Genomic DNA, 27,577 nt, shown 5'->3' on the forward strand with positions numbered 1-27,577 from the left:
GGGAATGGGATGTGGAATTAAAATGTGTGGCCACTGGGAGATCCTGCTTTCTCTGGCAGAGATCAGCAAAGCGGTCTCCCAGTCTGCGTCGGGTCTCACCAATATATAAAAGGCCACATCGGGAGCACCGGACGCAGTATATCACCCCAGTCGACTCACAGGTGAAGTGATGCCTCACCTGGAAGGACTGTTTGGGGCCCTGAATGGTGGTAAGGGAGGAAGTGTAAGGGCATGTGTAGCACTTGTTCCGCTTACACGGATAAGTGCCAGGAGGAAGATCAGTGGGGAGGGATGGGGGGGACGAATGGACAAGGGAGTTGTGTAGGGAGCGATCCCTGCGGAATGCAGAGAGGGGGGGAGGGAAAGATATGCTTAGTGGTGGGATCCCATTGGAGGTGGCGGAAGTTACGGAGAATAATATGTTGGACCCGGAGGCTGGTGGGGTGGTAGGTGAGGACCAGGGGTACCCTATTCCTAGTGGGGTGGTGGGAGGATGGAGTGAGAGCAGATGTACGTGAAATGGGGGAGATGCGTTTAAGAGCAGAGTTGATAGTGGAGGAAGGGAAGCCCCTTTCTTTAAAAAATGAAGACATCTCCCTCGTCCTAGAATGAAAAGCCTCATCCTGAGAGCAGATGCGGCGGAGACGGAGGAATTGCGAGAAGGGGATGGCGTTTTTGCAAGAGACAGGGTGAGAAGAGGAATAGTCCAGATAGCTGTGAGAGTCAGTAGGCTTATAGTAGACATCAGTGGATAAGCTGTCTCCAGAGACAGAGACAGAAAGATCTAGAAAGGGGAGGGAGGTGTCAGAAATGGACCAGGTAAACTTGAGGGCAGGGTGAAAGTTGGAGAAGTTTCATACCTCGCCACTGTTTTATCACCCCTTGTTCAATCCCTTCCGACCTATGTTCGTGACACTTCTCACGCTCTTAAACTTTTCGATGATTTTAAGTTCCCTGGCCCCCAGCGCTTTATTTTCACCATGGATGTCCAGTCTTTATATACTTCCATCCCCCATCAGGAAGGTCTCAAAGCTCTACGCTTCTTTTTGGATTCCAGACCTAATCAGTTCCCCTCTACCACCACTCTGCTCCGTCTAGCGGAATTAGTCCTTACTCTTAATAATTTCTCCTTTTGCTCCTCCCATTTCCTCCAAACTAAAGGTGTAGCTATGGGCACCCGTATGGGTCCTAGCTATGCCTGCCTTTTTGTTGGGTTTGTGGAACAATCTATGTTCCGTGCCTATTCTGGTATCTGTCCCCCACTTTTCCTTCGCTACATCGACGACTGCATTGGCGCTGCTTCCTGCACGCATGCAGAACTCGTTGACTTTATTAACTTTGCCTCCAACTTTCACCCTGCTCTCAAGTTTACCTGGTCCATTTCCGACACCTCCCTCCCCTTTCTAGATCTTTCTGTCTCTGTCTCTGGAGACAGCTTATCCACTGATGTCTACTATAAGCCTACTGACTCTCACAGCTATCTGGACTATTCCTCTTCTCACCCTGTCTCTTGCAAAATCGCCATCCCCTTCTCGCAATTCCTCCATCTCCGCCGCATCTGCTCTCAGGATGAGGCTTTTCATTCTAGGACGAGGGAGATGTCTTCATTTTTTAAAGAAAGGGGCTTCCCTTCCTCCACTATCAACTCTGCTCTTAAACGCATCTCCCCCATTTCACGTACATCTGCTCTCACTCCATCCTCCCACCACCCCACTAGGAATAGGGTTCCCCTGGTCCTCACCTACCACCCCACCAGCCTCCGGGTCCAACATATTATTCTCCGTAACTTCCGCCACCTCCAACGGGATCCCACCACTAAGCACATCTTTCCCTCCCCCCCTCTCTCTGCATTCCGCAGGGATCGCTCCCTGCACAACTCCCTTGTCCATTCGTCCCCCCCATCCCTCCCCACTGATCTCCCTCCTGGCACTTATCCGTGTAAGCGGAACAAGTGCTACACATGCCCTTACACTTCCTCCCTTACCACCATTCAGGGCCCCAAACAGTCCTTCCAGGTGAGGCATCACTTCACCTGTGAGTCGACTGGGGTGATATACTGCGTCCAGTGCTCCCGATGTGGCCTTTTATATATTGGTGAGACCCGACGCAGACTGGGAGACCGCTTTGCTGAACATCTACGCTCTGTCCGCCAGAGAAAGCAGGATCTCCCAGTGGCCACACATTTTAATTCCACATCCCATTCCCATTCTGACATGTCTATCCACGGCCTCCTCTACTGTAAAGATGAAGCCACACTCAGGTTGGAGGAACAACACCTTATATTCCGTCTGGGTAGCCTCCAACCTGATGGCATGAACATCGACTTCTCTAACTTCCGCTAAGGCCCCACCTCCCCCTCGTACCCCATCTGTTACTCATTTTTATGCACACATTCTTTCTCTCACTCTCCTTTTTCTCCCTCTATCCCTCTGAATATACCTCTTGCCCATCCTCTGGGTCACCCTCCCCCCCCCTTGTCTTTCTTCCCGGACCTCCTGTCCCATGATCCTCTCGTATCCCCTTTTGCCTATCACCTGTCCAGCTCTCGGCTCTATCCCTCCCCCTCCTGTCTTCTCCTATCATTTTGCATCTCCCCCTCCCCCTCCAGCTTTCAAATCCCTTACTCATTCTTCCTTCAGTTAGTCCTGACGAAGGGTCTCGGCCTGAAACGTCGACTGCGCCTCTTCCTATCGATGCTGCTTGGCCTGCTGCGTTCACCAGCAACTTTGATGTATGTTACTAGGGAAACTTTGTTGCATTTTCACCTTTAGGCTGGACTTCCTGCAGCTTTCAGTACTTTCATTTGTAATTCTGCACTCAGAAAGAATTATCACTGATTGTGATTTTCTTTTTTGACAGCATGAACTTCTAAAAGATGTTTTAAATGCAGTGTTTTTAGTTTTGCTGCCTAGGATCCTTAACACAAATGGAAGTAGTGATTTCCTTTCCATTAATGTTGGCCTTGTTTGTGTTAAATCTAGTCACTTATCCAATGCCGGTGCTGTCTGGTTGAGTGACTGCAGGAGTTGACTTGGACTGAGATGCAGTAGATATTTTATACTGCACTGAGTGGTGGGGCCCCCTCTTGAGCAGCCAAACTCAACGTGTTGAGAAGCATATGCCTTTTAAAAGCAAGTGGAAAGTTGTTCTGCATGGAGGACCCATGCAGGTTGTTACAACTGTGGTTTACATTGCCACACCCATGCCATTGCTGGAATTTTGCATTGAGTTGTTTACTTCGTGGCAGTGCATCGTCATAGAATTATAGAGCATAGAACTAGGCCCTTTTGCCCAACCTCATTAATCCCATTTGCCCATATCTGTCTGTCACACTGAGCCATGTCTGTCTATGACTAGCTTATTTAACTGTTACTCAAAATACCTCTGATTCCATCACAATATCTGGCAGCCAGTTCCAGATGTCAACCACGCTTTGTGTTTGGTGTGAGGTGAGAAATTAATCCCTCAAATCCCCCTAAAACTTGTTCTCCCCTTAAATGTAGTGCCCTCTTGTTTTTGAGCACCTGTCACAGGAAAAATATTTTGACCATCTACCCTATGTCTGTCTCTCATAATCCGATCTACCTCTGTCAGGTCATTTCTCAGCCTTCCTCGTGCCATGGAAAACAAGACCAACTTCCATGATTTCTGCCCATATCTAAACTCCAGTCCAGCATGTCAGAGTCGGTAATCAAAGCACGGGTGATTTTTATAAGCACTTTTGTATTGAACCAGTATTAACTGATGCACCAGGTTCTAAAAGGGAACGGACCATTGAAACTGGCTGCTGTTCGGGGTTCGCCTGGGTGCACTGGCTGGCGTTCTTGTAGAAGTTGCCAACAGCAGCAGGAGGCTGACGGGGCCCACTGAACTAAATTGTCGCACCAATGGGAGAAAGTGGCAACAAGTCAACATCGTGAGGAAGCCTGTACACCCTATCCCAATGCTGGAAGAACTTGAATGAACTCGCTCAGTTGGAGAAGATCAGTGACCACCCATTGCTATTAGCTCTTCCACACTTGTACACACCAACTTGTAGCTGTGGAGCCACGGCAACCACTTAATTCATTTTGACTAGAAAAGGGTTCGTGGATGTGCATGTCACCTCCTTGAGGCACAGTCTCTTGAAAATGTCCTCATTGACTCTGTTTCTGGGCATTACCAACACCAGGTCTCCATTGTTAACGTCGTCTGGGTAGAGGGTGGAAGGTCATCACTGACCAGAAATTTGTCAGAGCCAGGCAAATAGGGTGGATACAACAGCTGGACAGAGGCTGTCTCTCCTGTGTCAGTCGCTGGACACCCAAGAGCCTTTCCACCATCTATAAGACGCTAATCAGGAGTATGATGAGATATTCTCCACAATGAGTAATAACTCTAGAAGCTCAGTGCCATCCAAGATATGGCAGCTCAAGTGACAGGCATCTTATCCACCATTGATGACTGCAGTGCACCACCCAGACTATTCCAAATCCTACAACCTCTCCCATCAGTGAAGACAAGAACACAAGGGGAACATCGCCATCTGTATGTTCTCCTTCCTGTCTTGGAACCACACCACCAGTCCTTCATTGTCACTGGATCTAAATCCTGGAATTAGATAAAGTTCAATCACACAGTGTTTCTTGGTCTTGTGCAACGTAGTTATACGGACTTAAAAAATAGGAGCAGGAGTAGGCCATCTGGCCCATCGAGCCTGCCCTGCCATTCAATAAAATCAGGGTTGATCTGGCCATGGACTCCTATCCACCCACCTGCCTTTTCTCCATAACTCTTAATTCCCCTACTATGCAAAAATCTGTCTGACCTTGTCTTAAATATATTTACTGGGGTAGCCTCCTCTGCTTCGTTCAGCAGAGAATTCCACAGATTCACCACTCTCCGGAAAAAGCAGTTCCTCCTCATCTCCATCCTAAATTTACTCCCCCAAATCTTGAGGCTATGTCCCCTAATTCTAGTCTCACCTACCAGTGGAAACAACTTTCCTGCCTCTATCTTATCTATCCCTTTCATAATTTTGTTTGTTTCTGTAAAATCACCTCTCATCCTTCTGAATTGAATTCCAATGAGTATAGTCCCAGGGGACTCAATCTCTCCTCATAGTCTAACCCCCTTATCTCTGGAATCAACCTGGTGAATCTCCTCTGCACTGCCTGTGAAGCCAGTATGTCCTTCCTCAAGTATGGAAACCAGAATTGCACACAGTACTCCAGATGCGGCCTCACCAGTACCTTACAATTGCAGCATAACCTCCCTGCTCTTAAATTCAATCCCTCAATGGAGGCCAAAATTCCTTTTACCTTCTTGATAGCCTACTGCACCTGCAAACCAACCTTTTGTGATTCATCCACAAGCACTCCCAGGTCCCTCTGCACAATCTCTGCGCTGCAATCTTTTACTATTTAAATAATAATCTAATCTTCCATTTTTCCTTCCAAAGTGGATGACTGTGCATTTACCAACATTGTACTCCATCTACTAGACTCTTGCCCACTCCCTTAACCTATCTATATCTCTCTACAGACTCTCTGGATCCTCTACACAATTTGCTTTTCCACTCAATTTAGTGTCATCAGCAAACTTAGATACACTACTCTCAATCCCCTTATCCAAATTGTTGATGTGTATCGTAAACAGTTACGGGCCCAGCACTGACCCCTCTGGCACAGCACTCACCACTGATTGCCAACCAGAGAACACCCATGTATCCCAACTCTCTGCTTTCTATTAGTTAACTAGTCCGCTATCCATGCTAATACATCACCCCCCCCCATCTAATTCTATGCATCCTTATCTCAGGGATAAGGCTTTTATGTAGACCCTTATCGAACGTCATCTGAAACTCAAAGTAAATAATGTCCATCTGTTCCCCCCCATCCACTGCGCTTGTTATATCCTCAAGAAACTCCAGTAAGTTTGTCAAACAGGACCTGTTTACTGAATCCATGCTGCATCTGCATGATGGTCTATTTCTTTCCAGATGCCTCACTATTTCTTCATTAATGATAGCTTCAAGCATTTTCCCAACTACAGATGTTAAACTAACTGGCCTATAGTTAGCTGCCTTTTGCCTACATCTTTTTTTTGAACAGTGGTGTGACATTCGCCTTCTTCTAATCTGTCGGAACCTCCCCAGAGTCCAGAGAATTCTGGTAAATTATCACCAAAACCTCAATTATAACCTCTGCCATTTCTTTCAGTACCCTGGGATGCATTCCATCAGGATCAGGGGACTTGTCTATCTTTAGGTCCACAAGTTTGATCAGCACTACCTCATTAGTGATGGCTATTGTATCGAGGTCCTCACTTGAGTCCTGCTGAAGGGTACTCACCTGAAACATCAACTGTACTCTTTTCATAAATTCTGCCTGGCCTGATGAGTTCTTCCAGCATTTTGTGTGTCTAAGCTTATTGTCCACCCTCAGTTGTGGCCTCTGTCTTCCTGTCTGCTGTGGAAACCTTCAGAAGACACCTCAAATCACTGGAGATGTACCGCAAACCTTGTGCCAACAAAATTTGTTGGTGAGATAAGCAAACTAATGCCAGTGTTGTATTTAAGGCTAATAGCCCCAGCAGCCAGATTCTGATTTTCTTCGGCCTACTCCAGTACGTGGTGCACGTCTTTAACACTAGATTTCCAAAACAGGAACTCCGTTTCAGCTCCATCACAGTAGAAATTTCCAGATGAACAGGAAATGTTTCAATTATGTTCTCACCATTGCCTTGAAGTTTAAGAAAATAATAACCTCACTAACCTATGGACTCTGTCCAAAAAATGGCTTAAACTGGAAGATGTAGGAAGCTTGACTCTAGCAGTGTATGGAAACACCGTTTTTTTTTTTAAGAAACAGTAGAGGATTGTACCACCTCCCAAACTACCCTTTCCATCTCCCTTCCTTGAACCCACAGAAGTGACTTGGAGGCAAGAATGCCTTGCTTCTGAGGACACCCCTGGGAAGAAGACAAAAGCATAAGCAAACTAAAGCCTGAGTTTTAAGCAAAAAACTTCTCCGAATGGGTCAAGTACTCTAATTCTGTGTTCCTACCCACCTGCGGGACCCATCTACTTTAAAATATCACTTGACTGAGGCATAGTGATATGTTACAAGGACACTGAAGTCTTTCACTCAAACACCAGCTGTTCCTCTGGACTTCCCCATTAATTATGGTGAATGTCTCTGATGCCAAAGAGCATTTGTTTGTGCTGGTTCCTCTGCCGAGACAGCTAATCTGTAACCAAAGCCTGATTGAGCACAAGGAGGTGCTTTCATAACCTGATTTGGCATTCACATTACACATTAATCACAGTGTCTTAAATGGCAAGATTAAAAAGGAATGAAGCTTTTTAAGTAAATTTACTGTCCTTAATATTGGATTTAAATGATCCTATACTGGTAGGCAATGTTGATATCATGCTGAATAAATGTCCCACCATCTTTCCATTATTAAGTTGGTATTAATTCAAACAAACGCACAATCCTCCTGATCCATCTTACTGGCAGTTACTAGCCTGCAAATGTTACTGTTGCAGACACTTTCATCAGTTGCCACCAGACACTAAGCTATCTAATTTTCTTGAATGCTCAATGGAAGAGCAGATTGGAACAAAGGAAAGCTCTATGTGGTGAAACATGCTTGTCAACATGGGTGCAGAGGGTTAAATTGAATGTACTGAACCACTCTTTTGTTTTAAGAAGTCATCACACATATAAGGATAAAGTTAAACCGCATTCTGGGGATTATCATTCAATAGCTTTTGGAGTAATGTTGAATCCATAATTTCCCATTATTTTTTGTTTTTTTTTAAAAAACTCCTGTAGATCAGCTACCCTTTATATTGGTCCAGAAAACACTTCTCAGTATGAAAGTGAGTTCTCTCTGTGGATTGATTGTGAGGTCAATTGGAACTGAAAAGAAATGTGGCCAAGCCTCGGTGACCGGTTACTTTTCAAATGCAAATACAAGCAAGGATCTCCCAGTGTAAGACTGAAGTTCAAGTCCGCTGGCATCAAAGGAGTGGGGCTTTCAGAAGTTCCCAGATATATTAGGAATTCCAGTTCCCTGAAATGTCCTGAACTTGCTCACAGAGAGGGCCTCCCTTCCACCCGAATTGCTCTGACCCTCTGTTTGTGGCAGCTGCTGTGCCTGATGTTGAAATTCCAGATGTTCCTCCATCTCGTGCTCTGCCTTTAGCTGGAGGGTCTCAAGCCATGGCTCTGTACACCCATTGGTACAGTGCAGAGGGTGCAAGCAGAATCCCATGTGACGCCAGCAGCAGGGTCTCACTGTGAGCAGTACATGCTCCTCCACTTTAGCTCCTGGAGGTTGTGAGGCCGTCACTGGAATGGTACCCAGCTGCATGGACAGGTTTGTTTTGGAGCATCGTGTCCTAATTTCTATTAGCAATGCTCGGCAACTGCACTGTACGAGATATGATCTCTAGGTACGTATCTGAAGTGAGCAAAGGTTCGAGCCCAATTCGGGATTTGAAGGGTTGGAGTGATGGAGGAGGACATTGAAGAGAAAGTGGGGAGAATTAGAAAAAAATGGACTGGTGTTGAAATAATGTTAAATGTGTTGTTGATGGTTGGTGCAGATGCTATAGGCTGAAATGCTTGTTAAAACTCTCCAGAGGAAGGCTTCTTGACACAATATGTAGATAAGCCTACAAGAGGAGAGGCTGTACTTGATCTGGTATTGGGAAATGAACCTGGTCAGGTGTCAGGTCTCTCAGTGGGAGAGCATTTTGGAGATAGTGATCACAATTCTATCTCCTTTACCATGGCATTGCAGAGGGATAGGAACAGACAAGTTAGGAAAGCGTTTAATTGGAATACGGGGAAATATGAGTCTATCAGGCAAGAACTTGGAAGCATAAATTGGGAACAGATGTTTTCAGGGAAATATACGGAAGAAATGTGGCAAATGTTCGGGAGATATTTGCATGGAGTTCTGCGTAGGTATGTTCCAATGAAACAAAGGATGGTAGGGTACAGGAACTGTGGTGTATAAAGGCTGTTGTAAATCTAGTCAAGAAGAAAAGAGCTTATGAAAGGTTCAAAAAAACTAGGTAATGATAGGGATCTAGAAGAATATAAGGCTAGCAGGAAGGAGCTTAAGAAAGAAATTAGGAGAGCCAGAGGGGGCCATGAGAAGGCCTTGGTGAGCAGGATTAAGGAAAACCCCAAGGCATTCTGCAAGTATGTGAAGAGCAAGAGGATAAGATGTAAGAGAATAGGACCAATCAAGTGTGACGGTGGAAAAGTGTGTAGGAACCAGATGAGATAGCAGAGGTACTTAACGAATACTTTGCTTCAGTATTCACTCCGGAAAAGGATCTTGGCAATTGTAGAGATGACTTGCAGTGGACTGAAAAGTTTGAGCATGTAGATATTAAGGAAGAGGATGTGATGGAGCTTTTGGTAAGCATCAATTTGGATAAGTCACCGGGACAGGACGAGATGTATCCTAGGCTACTGTGGGAGGCAAGGGAGGAGATTGCTGAGCCTCTGGCAATGATCTTTGCATCATCAGTGGGGACGGGAGAGGTTCCAGAGGATTGGAGGGTTGCGGATGTTGTTTCATTATTCAAGAAAGAGAGTAGAGATAGCCCAGGAAATTATAGACCAGTGAGTCTTACTTCAGTGATTGGTAAGTTGATGGAGAAGATCCTGAGAGGCAGGACTTATGAACATTTGGAGAGGCATAATATGATTAAGAATATTGAACATAGATTTGTCAAAGGCAGGACGTGCCTTATGAGCCCAACTGAATTTTTTGAGGATGTGACTAAACACATTGATGAGGTTAGAGCAGTAGATGTAGTGTATGTGGATTTTAGCAAGGCATTTGACAAGGTACCCCATGCAAGGCTTATTGAGAAAGTAAGGAGGCACAGGATCCAAGGGGACATTGCTTTGTGGATCCAGAACTGGCTTGCCCACAGAAGGCAAAGAGTAGTTGTAGACGGGTCATATTCTGCATGGAGGTCGGTGACCAATGGTGTGCCTCAGGGATCTGTTCTGGGACCCCTACTGTTCGTGATTTTTATAAATGACCTGGATGAGGAAGTGGAGGGATGGGTTAGTAAATTTGCTGATGACACAAAGGTTGGAGGTGTCCTGGATAGTGTGGAGGGCTGTCAGAGGTTACAGCAGGACATTGATAGGATGCAAAACTGGGCTGAGAAGTGGCAAATGGAGTTCAACCCAGATAAGTGTGAAGTGGTTCATTTTGGTAGGACATGTATGATGGCAGAATATAGTATTAATGGTAAGACTCTTGGCAGTGTGGAGGATCAGAGGGATCTTGGGGTCTGAGTCCATAGGACATTCAAAGCAGCTGCGCAGGTTGACTCTGTGGTTAAGAAGGCATACGGTGTATTGGCCTTCATCAATCGTGGGATTGAGTTTAGGAGCCGAGAGGTAATGTTGCAGCTATATAGGACCCTGGTCAGACCCCAGTTGGAGTACTGTGCTCAGTTCTGGTCGCCTCACTACAGGAAGGATATGGAAACCACAGAAAGGGAGCAGAGGATATTTACAAGGAATTTGCTTGGTTTGGGGAGCATGCCTTATGAGAAAAGATTGAGTGAACTTGGCCTTCTTTACTTGGAGCGATGGAGGATGAGAGGTGACCTGATAGAGGTATATAAGACGATGAGAGTCATTGATCATCTGGATAGTCAAAGGCTTTTTCCCGGGGCTGAAATGGCTAGCACGAGAGGGCACAGTTTTAAGGTGCTTGGAAGTAGGTACAGAGGAGATGTCAGGGGTAAGTTTTTTACGCAGAGAGTGGTGAGTGCGTGGAATGGACTGCCAGCAACGGTGGTGGAGGTGGATACGATAGAGTCTTTTAAGAGCCTCCTAGATAGCTACATGGAGCTCCGAAAAGTAGAAGGCTATGGGTAACCCTAGGTAATTTCCAAGGTAAGGACATGTTCGGCACAGCTTTGTGGGCCGAAGGGCCTGTATTGTGCTATAGGCTTTCTATGTTTCTGTGAAACCACTAATCCATTTAGTTGGTTAAGAATATTGCCCTCAGTGAAGGAGTGAGGTGTTTTTGTAAGTTGAGTGTGAGGTCAATTAGAATTGAAGGAAAGTCACAAAACCTCATTAATCTATTGCCATGAGTTCTTGCCCAAAGGGAATATGTACACAAGTCCCCCAGTGTGAGACGTGGGGTTCAAGGGAGCAGACCTCCAAGGAGTGGGGTTTTAAGATCTTTACAATACCAATTGGTCCTGGGCTCACTTCAAAGAGGGCCGTAATTCCACTTCTGTTTCTCTGTCCGACCCTATCATTGTATGGCGTTGGGGAGCAGATTTCTGGAAGCTTTGAACTCTGAGCCTTTTGGTTTCTTTGCAGGTTCCTCTCTTATCTGAGGTGAGGTGTAACTACCCATTGTTCAGCCTGTGCTCTGTGTTCTCTCTGACACTGACTGCTCCTCCAGTACAGCTCACTGTCCCCTTTAACAAAGAAATCTGGCATGCAACTCAATCCCTAACAAATGTGCAAGTGGTTAACGATGCCTTAAACAGCATCTTTATAGGGCAATGACTGCTGTTAAGTCCTGCATTCCTCTGTGAGCTTCACCCTGAATGTTAATTATATCTCCTTGAATGAAATGCCTTGGTGTTCTGTTCCATCGGCTCACCCCTCGCCCCCGAACGTGAACGTTGCCAGATTTTAGTGACATGAGAAGTTGCAAAAATCATCCCATCTCTTGACAGAAGTTTTTCACAGTATTCCCATCCAGGCCCTGTGGTGTCCGATGCCCAATAATTTAAGAGTACCCACTTGCATTGTGCAATTCAGAGCTGGGTAGATATGTGGGTCACTTCTCTTTCTGCCCTGTGTCAGCAGAAGGGTCCAGTGAGGGCTGAAACATCTATGCTCCACGTGTCCACATCACTCGCAGGATGTGGACAAGGCTGAGAATTCTGACATTTATCCGTTGTCACTAATTGCCTGTGAACTCGGGACCCAATTAATAGTCATCCACGTGTCTGGGAAGCATCAGATGGGTTGGGTGTTTGGATTTGGTCAAGTGGTCACTGACAGGGGGCATATTTTTGGGTGATTGGTGGGTTGGAGTTGGCTTGCGTTTGTAATAAATGGGTTGTGGAGGTGCTATATTTACATGGCCGGGAATGGCAAGAGCCAGGTGAATGTTGGATGGCAGTAATGTTGCCTGGTGATCAGTGCAAGTTGACATTTAGTTTTTCGGACTGGGTGTAGGACTGGAACTGAAGGCGAGTACCTGAAGCTGGGATGGGGACAGATTAGGTAGATTGGGGATGTATTCTTAAAAGAAATTGAGGTGGTTTAGAATCATTATCGCTGGTATGTCATAAAATTTGTTGTTTTATGGCAGTAGTGTTGTGCAAGATCTAAATTTACTATGATTTACAAATATACAGTGCCTATAAAAACTATTTCCCCCCCCCCCCCCAGAAGTTTTCATGTTTTATTGCTTTACAACATTGAAATTCAGTGGATTTAATTTGGCTTTTTTGACTCTGATTAACAGAAAAGACTTTTTCATGTCAAGGTGAAAACAAGTTTCTGCAAATTGGTCTAAATCTATTACAATTATTAAACAATAATTGATTGCATAATTAATCACTCCTTTCAAGTCAGCATTTAGTAGATGCACCTTTGACAGCAAACAGAGCCTTGAGTCTGTGTGGATAGCTCTCTATATCAGCTTTATCTCTATCTGGACACTGCAGTTTTCCCCATTCTTTATAAAACTGCTCAAGCTCAGTCAGATTGCATGGGGATCATGAGTGAACAGCGCTTTTCAAGTCCAGCCACAAATTCTCAATTGGATTGAGGTCTGGACTCTGACTTGGCCACTCCAGGACATTAACTTTGTTGTTTTTAAGCCATTCCCGTGTAGCTTTGGTTTTGTGCTTGGGGTCGTTGTCTTGCTGGAAAATAAATCTCCCAAGTCACAGTTCTCTTGCAGACTCCTCAGGTTTTCCTCCAGGATTTCTCTGTATTTTGCTGCATTCATTTTACCCTCTACCTCCACAAGCCTTCCAGGGCCTGCTGCAGTGAAGCATCCCCACAGCATGATGCAGCTGTCACTGTGCTTCACAGTAGGGGAGGTATGTTTTTTGATGATGTGCGGTGTTGGGCTCACTGATCATAGCACTTAGTCTGATGGCCAAAAAGCTCAAGTTTGGCTTCATCAGACACAAAACCTTCCTCCAGCTGACTTCAGAGTCTCCCACATGCCTTCTGGCAAACTCTAGCCAAGATTTCATGCGAGTTTTTTTTTCAACGGTGGCTTTCTCTTTATCACTCTCCCATAAAGCTGTGACTGGTGAGGCAACTGGGCAACAGTTGTATGCACAGTCTCTCCCATCTCAACCACTGAAGCTTGTAACTCTTCCAGGATTGTGACCTCCATCACTAGACCCCTTCTTGCATGGTCACTCAGTTTTTGAGGATGACCTACTCTAGGCAGATTTACAGCTATGCCATATTCTTTGCATTTCTTGAGTTATTGACTCAACTGTACTCAAAGGGGTATTCAGTGACTTGGAAATTTTCTTGTATCCATCACCTGACTTGTGCTTTTCAATAACCTTTTCGTGGAGTTACTCGGTGTGTTCTTTTGTCTTCATGGTGTAGTTTTTGCCAGGATACTGACTCACCAGCAGTTGGCTCTTCCAGATACCGTGTATTTTTACTACAATTAATTGAAACACCTTGACTACACAGGTGATCACCATTTAACTAGTTATGTGACTTCTAAAACCAATTGGCTTCACCGATGATGACTTGTTATGTCATACTTATGCAATCAATTACTTTGTGTTTTATATTTGTAATTGATTTAGATCACTTTGTAGAAATCTGTTTTCATTTTGACATGAAAGAGACTTTTTCTGTTTATCTGCATCAAAAAAAGCCAAATTAAATCCAGTCCCCAGTATGATTCAATGTTGTAAAACAATAAAACATGAAAACTTCTGGGGGTGGGGCGGGGGGGGGGTGGTTGGAATACTTTGTATCGGCACTGTAAATACAATGGATTGGCCTATTGGTTAATTGGAGCAACTGCTTATTTTGGACAGCTCTTGAAGGACAAAAACTAATTGAGAAAATAGGCAGGATTCTTGTTTATTTAGCGCACTATGCTGCTTTATTGGGACAGGAGACTTGCCAAGCAGTTGGTAACTAGCGTGGCCATTAGACACTACAGCATGCTTGGAGTGAACATTTTTAGATTGCATCAGTTGTGTGTGCTTGTATTCAAAAAGCAAAGTTTTTTTTTGTCACTGATAGTTGGCAAGAAATAATCAGCAAGACAATTCAGAATTATTTTGCTCACTGGTTTCAGACATTGAAGCCTGGAGATGCTAGAAATGTCTGGGAGTGAAAATGAAACGACTTCAGTACTTCAGAAGTTAGTAGCAACAAAGAATTGAACGTATTGACAATCATCTTGGATGTTACAATATAAATGAAGATTTGAAGGATGCTGTTATCAAAAGCATTGTATGAAGGCAGTCCCATTATTTGCATTGAATGCGCTGGTTTTGTTCATTTACAGTTAATCAAAAGAACACAGCAGTGTACACTGGAGAGACTGGGGTCATTATCTGGGATACCAGAGTATTGGACACATAGTGTACTCCACACATCACTGCTTGTACACTGGTGCTAGAAAGGGCAGAAATTTAGACCACTCTTGCAGTATTATGTGCGGTCGTGGTCACTCCATTTTAGGAAGGATGTGGAAACTGGAGAGGGTGCAGAAGAGGTTTACCGGGAGGCTGGATTAGAAGGTATGAACTATTAGGACAGGTTGGAGAAACTTGGTTGCACCCCCTACATTGTCAGAGGCTGAGGGGAGATCTGATAGAGGTTTTTAAAATTTTAAAAGCATGGGTAGAGTAGACAGTCATAATCTTTTCCCCATGGTGAGGTGCTTTTTTAAGGTTTAGGGGGAGGGGAGTTTTTTTTTGTGTAGAAAGTGGCAGGTGCTTGGAATGAGTTACCAAGGGTAGTGATGGGGCATGCAGTTTGGTGGAGTTTGAGGCTTTTAGTTAGACACGTGAAAATGAAGGAAATAGATGAATACGATAGGAAGAGGACATTTAGTATAAATTGGCATCAAGATTGACACAATATCTTGGGCTGAATGGTCTGTTCCGTGCTGTTCTACTCGATGTTCACAGCACAATATCTAGGCACCCATTTTGCTGACCTGGCTCAGTTTGTGTTCTTCTTTACCATTGTGGTTATAAGACAGGAGCAGAAATAATTTTTGCATTTTGGATCATTCAGTTAGATCATTGCTGTGCTCTGGAACCGAAGTCCCATATCCATCGATCCTCAAACCCAGAACAATCTTACAGTTGAGAGATCGATAGATCACCACTCGGTAGATTCCCCAAAGACTGTTCCAGATTTCATGTGACCATTGTGTGGAAGATGAGGGAATTGAGCTGCTTACATAACTTGGTGCTAATTCACAGGCTCAAAGAGAAGTTATTACTTTTACATTTTATTGTTAGTTGTAGCTGTTTTTACTGCAACCTGCCTTGCGTCTCCAGGTACTATGGTGGCACCGAATTTGTGGATGAAATGGAGCGATTGTGCCAGAAACGAGCATTGGATCTATATTCGCTTGATCCAGAGAAATGGGGCGTCAATGTCCAGCCATATTCAGGTAACCACTCTACCGATCACCCAACAGCTTCTGTCTAACTCCTGCCATTCAATTCTGTGTACCAGCTATATTCCCTCTACAGATGCTGCTTAACCCACAGAGTTCCTCCAGGAGTTTGTTGTTTTGCTTCTTATGCAGGTAACCTTGTGTTTGTCCTCCATTTCTGTTCCACTTTTTCTTCCTTTAACAAATCAGGCTTTATGTCCTCTGGTTTATCCCCTTTGTTAATTTGCTTTAGTGTTGAGTGTTGGCAAGTTTTCTAGCATAGATGGAGATGGGACTTTGCTCTCTGCAGCTGGGCTGCTCACATCAGCTTAGAGCAAGACCAATAACAGCATCCCTGTGTGTGTAGTCGGCTTTCTTTGGTGCAGGCTGCGTTTTTGGAAGAGCTGGCCAGATGAAAGGCTATTTTGTATTGCGATTGGAGATTTTTAACAACGTTATTAATCAGTGTCTTTCTCTGCTGCCATTTGTATTCGGCAGGCTCGCCGGCAAACTTTGCCGTGTACACAGCTCTGGTAGAGCCACACGGGAGGATCATGGGATTGGATCTACCTGACGGTGGGCATCTGACACACGGCTTCATGACAGAGAAAAAGAAAATCTCCGCCACATCCATCTTTTTTGAGTCCATGCCGTACAAGGTAAGAACTAATGGAAGCATCCCTCATCACTGTCAATCCTCAGTGAAGCCATTTTTGTAAACTTGCAGAAGAGCTATAAGCAGTGAGGAACTTGAATCAACTGGAGATGAGGCTAAGTTTCTTTGAGGTTAGGGTAATAAATGAAAACGAGTAGTTATAGTGCATTCCAATTGCTGGAAGATGATCAGATAGGTGTTACATAAACTGCAAAGAGCACACAGGGTTGGAGGTAATGTTGAGGCATGGATGGGGGAGTGGCTAACAGGAAACAGTCTGAATTAAATGAATCGTTTTCAGTTGGTAACTGGCTGTTTGTTTTGTCTAGGTGAACCGAGAAACAGGCTACATTGATTATGACAGACTTGCAGAAAATGCTCGTCTCTTCCACCCGAAACTCATCATTTCAGGTAACTGCCCTCTGTGAAAGTTAGTGATAGAATTTTGCTGATTAAAGCAACGAAGGGGATTGAAACATTGAATGTGGAATATGAGCGCCAGCTGCCTGCCACTGTGCCTGGAGAATATTACCCAGGTTTTCTGCGTTTTAGATGTGGACTTGGAGTATAGACTTTTTTTTTCAGTCTTGCAGTTTCTTAAATTCAGTGTTTTTCACCCAATCTTTCCTGTTTTGTTTTGTTTGGTGGAGGAGGGGTTTTGGGGTCATTGTGCCTGTTCTGATTTTGTTCAATTTTTTTGTGCGGTGGGGCGGGGGGAGCGCAAGATTTGGGATTTGACGATCGTGCTGGATGTTCAAGCCTGGTTTTGTAGATGGGTCGTGTTGCATGGTCAGCACAGCAAGCAGAGCCACTACCTGACAGCGTCAGAGATTCAACTTCAATCCTGACCTTGGGTGGTGTTTATATGTTCTCTTGGGTTTCCCCCATGGGCTCCAGTTTCCTCCCACTTTCTCGACATATGCAGGTCGGTAGATTAATCAGCAGCTATAAATTGCCTGTAGTGTGTGGGCAAGTGCGAGGATCTTGGGGAGAATTAAAAAAACTGGGTCTTGTTATAAATGGATGGTTAGTAGTGTGTGTTGACTCATTGGGCTAAAATGTCTGTGCTGCACCTCCCTCTGGTTCACTTCAACCATTTGTGAATCCAGTCTCATATAAAGTGGATATGGACTTTGAGGTAAAGAGATCGGGGGGAGGGGTAGAAAAATCCCCAGGGGGATCTCAGAAGCTGGCTTGTGGCATCTTGGTAGGGGAAGTTTCTATCTGGCAGTCTAAGGCCTGAAATGTCAACCCTTGTTTCTCCCTCCACAGATGCTGCCTGACCTGCTGAGTGTTGTCCTTTGTTTCAGAAGGTCAACTTTTGCAGTTCTTGTTTCAATTTCTGAGCAATGTTCTCTCAGTGGACTGACCTGCACTGTTGGTGTTATTAGGTGTTAGCTGCTATTCCCGGAACCTGGATTATGCCAGGATGCGGCAGATTGCGGACGAGAACGGAGCCTACCTGATGGCGGACATGGCACACATCAGCGGCCTGGTGGCAGCTGGTGAAGTACCCTCCCCTTTCGAGTACTGTGACGTAGTCTCCACCACAACGCACAAGACTCTCCGTGGCTGCAGATCTGGTATGATCTTCTACAGGAAAGGTGAGGATAAAATGAAGAATATCCCAGACCCACCTCTTGGGTCACGTGCCAGTACCGAGGTGTTTATGTTGATGGAAGAGGAATGCAGTCTTGTTTGTGTGTCAGTATCAGGTTAAACTGTCCAATCCCAAATATTTCATTTTGTCTTTTCATTCGTGGAAAGTGGATAGAACTGACAAGGCTAGCAGCCATTACTCATTCTTCAATCCCCCATTGAAGATGGTGCCGAGAAGCTGCTGTCCTGCCGGTGGTGCTTCCCCACCGTTGATTGGAAGTGAGCTCCAGGGTTTAAACCCAATGCCACTGAAGGAGTTGCAATGTACTTCCAAATCAGGAGAGGAACCTGCTTTTGGTGGTGGTTGCACGCACTGGATACTCTCGACCATGGTGCTCGAGGTTGCAGGTCAGAGGGCTGCTCTGGGTGAAGCCTGGACGAGTATTTGCAGTGCATTTTGTAAATGGTGCGCACAGCAGTCATTGAGTGAGTGGTATGGCCGAAATATTTAGGCTGGTGGTAGGTGCCGGTTAATACAACTGCTTTGTATCTAATGGGTAATGTGTCTTGAATTGGCTTGGAGGCTAGACATCTTTGGAGAATGGTCAGCACCTGAGAAATTACATTGTATGAGAGCCATAACCCAAAGAGGCAGGAGTTCCGAACATACAGCTTAGAATGATGCAGTATTTGACAACGGGAAGCTCATGACTCTTACTGTCTTTTTTTCCCTTGGTTTTTACGCGGTTATTTCAAACGTTGGGAATCTTTATTGCCTCAGGTGAAATACTTCCATGGAATCTGAGGAACCTCTTCATTCAGAGGGTGGTACAACTGTGACGAGTGCCAGCGGAAATGGTAAATGCAATTTCAATTGCAGCAGTTAGAAGTTTAGATAGGTACATGGAAAGGAAGTCTGTGGAGGGCTTTGGTCCAGATGCAGGGAGATGACACTAGGTAAAAGACCAGACTGCCATGAACTTCCCTTTGCTGTAGTGTACTCTTTCTGTGCTGTAGTGATGACTCGGTCTCTGGCTTATCAGTGGTTTTACTGGGTCTGTTGGGGATGGACAGTAAATGTAGGGTTGGCAGTGACACCCTGTAAGTAAAATTTTCACCTGAAATATCTCCTTGAAAATGGATCATTAAACAAACATCATCCATGCACATCTGCTCTCACCCCATCCTCCCGCCACCCCACTAGGGATAGGGTTCCCCTTGTCCTCACCTACCACCCCACCAGCCTGCGCGTCCAACCTATTCTCCATAACTTCCGCCACCTCCAATGGGATCCCACCACCAAGCACATCTTTCCCTCTCCCCCTCTCTCTGCTTTCCACAGGGATCGCTCCCTATGCGACTCCCTTGTCCATTCGTCCCCCATCCCTCCCCACTGATCTCCCTCCTGGTACTTATCCTTGTAAGCGGAACAAGTGCTACAGCTGCCCTTACACTTCCTCCCTTACCACCATTCAGGGCCCCAGACAGTCCTTCCAGGTGAGGCAACAATTCACCTGTGAGTCGGCTGGGGTGATATACTGCGTCCGGTGCTCCCGAAGTGGCCTTTTATATATTGGCGAGACCTGACGCAGGCTGGGAGACCATTTTGCTGAACACCTATGCTCCGTCTGCCAGAGAAAGCAGGATCTCCCGGTGGCCACACATTTTAATTCCACGTCCCGTTCCCATTCTGACATGTCTATCCACTGCCTCCTCTACTGTAAAGATGAAGCCACACTCAGGTTGGAGGAACAACACCTTATATTCCGTCTGGGTAGCCTTCAACCTGATGGCATGAACGTTGACTTCTCCAACTTCCATTAATGCCCCTTCTCCCCTTCTTACCCCATTCCTTATTTATTTATTATTTTTAATTTTTTCCCTTTTTTTCTCCCTCTGTCCCTCTCACTATAACTCCATGCCTGCTCTCCATCTTCCTCTGGGCTCCCCTCCCCCTTTCTTTCTCCCTAGGCCTCCCGTCCCATGATCCTCTCCCTTCTCCAGCCTTGTTTCCCTTTTGCCAATCACCTGTCTAGCTCTTGGCTCCATCCCTCCACCTCCTGTCTTCTCCTATCATTTCGGATCTCCACCTCCCCCTCCCACTTTCAAACCTCTTACTAACTCTTCTTTCAGTTAGTCCTGACGAAGGGTCTCAGCTCGAAACATCGACTGTACCTCTTCCTAGAGATGCTGCCTTGCCTGCTGCGTTCACTGGCATTTTGTGGGTGTTGCTTGAATTTCCAGCATATTTCCTCGTGTTCGTGGTTTCATTAAACACCACTGTTTGCATCTGCTTTGTTCCCTCTTCAGGAATCCGCAGTGTCGACCCAAAGACAGGCAAGGAGATTATGTACAACTTGGAAGCTCCCCTCAACCAGGCAGTCTTCCCTGGACTGCAAGGTGGGCCTCACAACCACGCCATCGCAGGTAAAGCATGATGCTGGTTTAGTCTTCAATAAATCCTCTGCTTCTGTTCCACAGCTCTACTCTCTTTTCATGCTCCTTGATCTAGATGTCTTTTGCAATCAAAAATCTATTTCCTTCCTTGTCTTCTATAGTAGAAAATCCCATAGGTTCACGGCCCTTGGATGAAAATATTACGTCAGACCTAAACGCTTCAGCTGGTACCCTGAAACTAATCCCTGGTTCCAGACTATTCAGTCCATGGAAACTATCCTCCCTGCATCCAGTCTCTTGTATGTTATAACCCCTCTCATTCTTTTAAATTCTGGTAAATACATGCCTATTCAATTCAATCCCTGCACAACACTGCTCCAGCATCCCAGAAATCAGAATGATGAACATTTATGGCTAGCATATCCTTGGGTAAGGTGACAAAAATGAATACTGTTCCCCAGATGTGGTTTCACCAGGGTCCAGTATAACTATGGTATTCTGTGCTTGACTCCATTAAAGGCAAGCTGTTGAGAAGTAAACAAGAGCTCTGTAGGTGGTAAACTGGGTGGGAGTGGTGCCATACGCAGGTAGTGCAGGAGTTCCCCATGGTCAGCCGCCTTCAACCAGATACGCCATATTGGATGCTGTTATAGGATCACATTGATAGCACAGGATCAGAAGATGTAGAATCCACGTGAGTAGAGTTAAGGAAATACAAGAGTAAAATGACCTTGATGGGAGTTGTATCCAGGCCTCTGAACAGCAGCCATGATGTGGGCTACAAATTACAATGGGAGATAGAAACCACTCGTCAAAAGGGCAATGAGTAATGAACAAGATTTGAGGCATTGATCGTAATATGATAGAATTCACCCTGCAGTTTGAAAGGGGGAAACTGAAGTCACATGCATCAGGAAAGGGAATTGGAGAGGCATAAGACAACCTGGCCAAAGTTGATTGGAAGGGTCACTAACAGGGATGTCAACAGAGCAGCAATGCCTGGAGTTTCTGAGAGTAATTTGGAAGGCACGGGATAGATACACCCCAAGGAAGTATGCTAAAGGTGGGATGACACACTTGTGGCTGACAAGGGAAGTCAAAGAGAGGGCATGTAACAGCAAAAATTTGTGGGCAGTTAGATTGGGAAGCTTTTAAAAACCAACAGAAGGCAACTGGAAAAGGTCAAGGAGGGGAAAGATGAAATATGAAGGTAAGCTATCCAATAATATCAAAGAGGATACCAAAAGCTTTTCTCAAGTATATAAAGAGTAAAAGAGAGGCGAGTATAGATATTGGACTGCTGGAAAATGGCTCTGGAGAGGTAGTAATAAAGGACCAGGAAATGGCAGATGATCTGAATCAGTATTATGTCAAAGACAGTAGCAGTATTCCGGAAGTAACAGTGCTTGGGAAGCTGGAAGGTCTGAAGGTAGATGAGTCGCCTGGACCAGATAGTTTACACCCCAGGTTTCTGAAAGAGGTGGTTAAAGAGATTCTGGAGGCATTAGTAATGATGTTCCAAGAATCACCAGATTCTGACATGGTTCTGGAAGACTGGAAAATTGCAAATATCACTCCTCTTTTTGAGATGGGGCAGAAGAAAGGAAATAATAGGCCAGTTGGTCTGACCTCGGTGGCTGGGAAGACATTGGAATCGACTGTTAAGGATGAGTAGTCTGGGTACCTGGAGTCACATGGTAAAATAGGCCATAGTCAGCATGGTTTCCTTAAGGGAAAATCTTGCCTGACAAATCAGTTGGAATTGTTTGAAGAAATAACAAGCAGGATGGAAAAAGAATCAGTGGAGGTTGTGTACTTGGATATTCAGAAGGTTTTTGACAAGGTGTTGCACATGAGGCTGCGAAACATGATAAGAGCCTATATTATTACGGGAAAGATACTAGAATGGGTAGAGCGATGGCTGATTGGCAGGCAGCAAAGAGTGGGAATAAAGAGAACATTTTCTGGTTGGCTGCTGGTGACTAGTGGTGTTCCACTGGGGTCAGTTTTGGGTCTGTTTCTTTTTATATTCTATGTCAGTGATTTGGATGATGGAATTGATGACTTTGTGGCCAAGTCTACGGATAATACGAAGATAAGTGGAGGGGAAGATACTGTTGAGGAAGCAGGAAAGCTGCATAAGGACTTGGACAGATTAGGACACGAGTATAAAAAAAAAGTGGCAATTTCAGGAAGTGTAAAGTCATGCACTTTGGTAGAAGGAATAAAAGCAGAGACTATTTTCTAAACTAGAAAATTCAAAAATCCAAGGTGCAAAGAGACTTGGGAGTCATGGTGCAGGATTCCTCAAAGGTTAACTTTCAGGTTAAGTCTGGTGAGGAAGGGAAATGCAATGTTAGCATTCATTTTGAGAGGACTAGAATATAAAAGCAAGGACATAACGCTGAGGCTTGTTAAGACGCTGGTGAGGCCTCATTTGAAGTATTGTGAGCAGTTTTGAGCCCCTTATCTAAGAAAGGATGTGCTGACATTGAGGGGGTTCAGAGGTGGTTCACGAGAATGACTGTGGGAATGAAAGGTTTATTGTATGAGGAGCATTTGGCTCTGGGCCTGTACTGGCTGGAATGGGTGGAGAATCTCCAAGAAATCAATCGACTGTTGAAAGATCTCAATAGATGGATGTGGAGAGGATGTTTCCTGTAATGGGGGAGTCTAGGACCGGAGGGCACACCCTCAGAATAGAGGGATGTCCACTTGGAACAGAGATGAGGAGGAATTTCTTCAGCCAGAGAGTTGTGAATTTGTGGAATTCATCGGCAGGGAGGGCTGGAGCCAAAATCATTGGTTGTACTTGAGGCAGAGGCTGATGGGTTCTAGTTTTGTTAAAAGGGTTAAGGGTTGCAGGGAGAAGGTAGCAGAATGAAGTTGGGAAAATGGACCAGCCATGATTAAATGGCAGAACAGACTTGATGCACCAAATGGCCCAATTCTGCTCCTATCGCTTGTGGATCAGGCAGCATCTATGGAGGGAAATGGGCGTTGAGGTTTCAGGTTGAGCTGTTTCTGAACTCCTCTCCTTGTACCTTGACTCTCCAATCTTGTCCCTCCAATCCAGACCAAAGAGTCTCCTGTGTGGCACATTGACAGGATGACAAATTGTAGCAGGTTAGGCAATTGTAGAGCCGGTGGTCATGGCTGATTTTTACACTGCTAGAATTTTGAGATTTTGTATTTGCATTTATTTTATTTCTTGCATCCAAGGGAGTGAAAATCATTTCCATTGCAATGTACAAGCAATAAAGAGGAGAATGTGGGCGGATATTGCCCAAACATAACTGGTTTGTACATGTATGTACAGTCAGATATACAATCGGATCAGTGTGTATTGATGAATCTGATGGCCCGGTGAAAGAAGCCTGTTCCTGGCCTTAATGCAGCAGTGCCTGCCATTTGCCAGACAGTAGCAGCTGAAGCAGTGTGTGGTTGGTGTGGCTGGAGTCCCCAGTGATCCTCCGAGCCCTTTTTATGCACCTGTTGCTGTAAATATCCTGAATAGAGGAAAGTTCACATCCACCGATGTGCTGGACAGTCTACACCACTCTCTGCAGTGCCCCGCAACTGAGGGTAGTACAGTTCCCATACCGGGTGGTGACGCAGCCTCAAGATGCTCTCGGTGGTGCCTAGCTGAAGCTGTCTAATGGGAACCTTTGACGTCTCAGAGGTAGCACCCACAACGGAGGAGATCCCCTCTGTGCCTGGGGTTACAGTTATCCTCAACTAGCACCAAACCATTGTAAAACTGCCATTGGCGTCTCGGGTTTCACATGCAGCACAAATAGTAACTAGGATTAGCAAGTACTCACAACTTTAAAGTGTTTCTGGACACCGAGATGGTGAAAAATATATAAACAGAATACAGCGAGCACTCAGGTCGGGTAGCATCTGTGGGGAGGGAAACAGGTCTAAGAAAGGGTCTTTGAACGGGAATATTACCTATTGTTTCTCTTTCCATTGACGCTGCCCAACCGGCTGAGTGTTTCTGGTATTTTTCCATTTTTATTTCAGATTTCCTATAGTTTATTTTAAAGCTAGCTCGTTTTACATCTTGTTACATACACCTGTTAGGGTGCATTCTCCAGTTACCTTCTAAGGTAACTGTAGCCTTCAGCCAGGAGCAGATATCATCAGGTGGTTCCCAACCTTCACCGAGTGTTTTGGCCCTTAACCACAACACTCTCCAGTTGGTGGGTCGGCAGTGGTAGCCAAATCATTGCCCATCTGCTCCTGGCTTCCAGCTTCCCTGCTCTCGCCTACTCCAAATCCAACAAGAGGCTCGTTCTGCCTCTTCCCCCATCCTACGAGTTCTCTCACTTTGTTCTCCTTTCACTCTCTCCCCCTTTTGCCTCTCAGCATATTTCTCCCCTTCTGCTGATTATAAGCTATGTTTTGAGCTGAGCAGATCTGGTTGCTTCTGCAGTGAACATAATTGCTCATCACTGAGCCTCATCTTTGTGCTGTTCCATGTGTCTGTCTGGCCAGGGGTTGCTGTGGCACTCAAGCAGGCAATGACTCCAGAGTTCAAGGTCTACCAGAAGCAAGTTCTGTCTAACTGCAAGGCTCTTTTGACTGCATTGGTGGATCTGGGATACAAGATTGTTACCGGTGAGAGCACTGAGGGGAGCTGGGGAGGGACAAGGCTTGCTGGCAGTGGAGGCTCATCTGAGGATGGGTGGGTTTGTGTTATAAACTAGACTCTAAGTTAGAAAGTCAAAATGCAGCATTATGTGCAGAGAGAAACAGTTAAAGTTTTAGTTTGAAGTTTCCCTCTTCATGGAAGCTGACTTGCTGAGTGCTTCCAACGCTTTTTATTTTTAATTCAGCTTTTCCTGTGGTTTGTTTTTGATTTTCATCTAATTTGGTAATTGCGTTTAAATACATGTGATAATAACAAACCAATGAGAAAGGTTTGTTTTTCATGCCCTCCGGACAGATCGTGCCATACAGAATTACATGGAGATAGTAAAATGATGCTAAGTATAGTGTTACAATTACAGAGAGCGTGCCATTCCTGTAGATAAATAAAGAGCATGGGCCACAACGAGATTGAGAGGATGAGAGCTCTTCTTTAACATATGGAAAGTCCATTCAAGAGTCTTTTAGCAGCAGAATGGAAGCTGTCTTTGGCCTAGGTGGTACATGCTATTAGGTTTTTATATCTTCTGTCTGATGGTGGGAGGGGGAGGTGGGGAGAAAAGAGAGAAAGATTAGGGTGGGAGGGTGTTCAATTGCTTTCCTGACGTAGCAGAAGTGGAGGCAAGAGTCAGTGGAAGGGACGGGCTGAGGGGCTGTGTTGTGTTGACAACTCTTTGCAATTAACACTTATTTAAACTTGTCTGAAATTTCAATAAATAAAGAATTTAAAATATTTGCTGTGAGCTTTTAACAAAGGATTTGTGTTAATGAGCATGCTAAATGTGGGGCTATAGTTACAGTTGCCATCAAGGGGGTGGGGGAACGTCGACTCAGACTATGAGAGGCCTGCGTTGGGCATTTTCATGGCGCAGATTGGAAGTCTGTGTGGGGCGCCGCTCCTCGCACAGACTAGAGCAATGTGTGGTTAAGTGCCTTGCTCAAGGGCCAAACACGCTGCCACAGCTGAGGCTCGAACTAGTGACCTTCAAATCACTAGACGAACGCCTTAACCACTTGGCCACGTGCCCAACACGGGCCATTGAGGGGGTGGGGGGTAAAGACTGAGGGAGAGGGGCATTGCTACATTCAGGTGTATGACTGTTGATTAATCCTTGATACCTCCCCTGTACTCCCTCTGGGTAATATTCCCACCAAAATAAATATACTGTAGGTTCAGCAGTTACTATTGGCATTTATGTTGTTCCTTCAGTCCAGGAGAACGTCCCCGGGGGTTGCAATGAATCCATTCAAATCAAAGTTGATGCTAACTCATTTAAAAAGTGTCGGGGTGGTTGTCCAAGAGCTTGGTCGCAGGGAAACTAAGGAAGTATTTAGTCAAGTCATTTTTTTTTATTGTCATTTCGACCATAACTGCTGGTACAGTACACAGTAAAAATGAGATGACATTTTTCAGGACCATGGTGCTACATGAAACAATACAAAAACTACACTGAACTACATAAAACAACACAAAAACTACACTAGACTACCTACCTACCCAGGACTGCATAAAGTGCACAAAACAGTGCAGGCATTATAATAAATAATAAACAAGACAATAGGCACAGTAGAGGGCAGTAGGTTGGTGTCAGTCCAGGCTCTGGGTATTGAGGAGTCTGATGGCTTGGGGGAAGAAACTGTTACTGAGTCTGGTTATGAGAGCCTGAATACTTCAGTGCCTTTTGCCAGATGGCAGGAGGGAGAAGAGTTTGTATGAGGGGTGCATGGGGTCCTTCAAAATGCTTTTTGCTTTACGGATGCAGCGTGTGGTGTAAGTGATGTAAAAGAGGAAATGAGATGGATAAACACAGGCAGGATTACAGAGGGAATTCTGGAGTTTAGGACTTTGGCAGCCAGAAGCACAACTGCTTCTAAAGGAATGATTCCAATCAGCGCTGTTGAAGGAGTGGGGATTGGAGATCTAGATTGGTTGCAGGGCTGGAGGAGATCATGGGGTAGGGGTTATTAGAGGAACTTAAGCTCCCATAGCCTTTAGTCTTCCCATCCACAGCTCAAAGGTCTTGACACTGTCTCTACCTCTAACACTCCCATAACCTGTGGACCTAAAATTGGGGTTTGGTGTGTCAATAATGGTAGCTTAGCAGTTAGCATGACCCTATTACAGCTCAAAGTTCAATCCTGGCGACCTCCGTAAGGAGGTCTATCCTACGGTGTGATGGAATGTGCGGGCATTCTCTTGATGCTCCAGTTTCCTCCCACAATCCAAAGATGTACTTGTTAGTATGTTAATTGGTCATTGTGTGAATTGTCTTGTGATTAGGCTAATTGGATGTTGCTGTGCGCTGTGGCTTGAAGGTCTGGAAGGGCCTATTCTCTGCTGTATCTCTGAATAATAAGAAACTAAATAAATGATGCTCAGAGAGGGGAGTATTGGACATTTGAAGAAAGTGGCCAGTGAGATGTTTGCCTCAGCAACTCCGATCCCTAGGTGTGTCTTGGGAGGGAGGAGGTAATAAACCTGGACACAGTAGCTATTCCACCACAACTTATAAAAAGTGCATAGGCAATGAAAGCAACAACCCACGGGGGGTTGAGGTAGACTCCTGCTCCTTTGCTCCAATACCTTCAGTTTAGCAG

General features: G+C 45.1%; 1 protein-coding gene across 5 annotated transcripts in view; it reads left to right on the forward strand.

Moving 5' to 3' along the window:
- shmt1 (serine hydroxymethyltransferase 1 (soluble)) overlaps positions 1-27,577 on the forward strand; it is a 59,459-nt gene that overhangs the window by 27,232 nt on the left and 4,650 nt on the right. For 4 of the 5 annotated variants that reach the window (XM_063058680.1, XM_063058678.1, XM_063058676.1 and 1 more), the window contains exons 4-9: positions 15,575-15,690; positions 16,174-16,334; positions 16,660-16,741; positions 17,722-17,934; positions 20,240-20,356; positions 24,827-24,949. In XM_063058680.1, coding sequence (XP_062914750.1) covers positions 15,575-15,690; positions 16,174-16,334; positions 16,660-16,741; positions 17,722-17,934; positions 20,240-20,356; positions 24,827-24,949 — 812 coding nt within the window. The remainder of the gene's footprint in view (positions 1-15,574; positions 15,691-16,173; positions 16,335-16,659; positions 16,742-17,721; positions 17,935-20,239; positions 20,357-24,826; positions 24,950-27,577) is intronic. The other variant, XM_063058681.1, reaches the window with a different exon arrangement.

This window comes from Mobula hypostoma, chromosome 9, assembly GCF_963921235.1.
Source record: "Mobula hypostoma chromosome 9, sMobHyp1.1, whole genome shotgun sequence".
In the NCBI taxonomy this organism is placed as follows: domain Eukaryota; kingdom Metazoa; phylum Chordata; class Chondrichthyes; order Myliobatiformes; family Myliobatidae; genus Mobula; species Mobula hypostoma.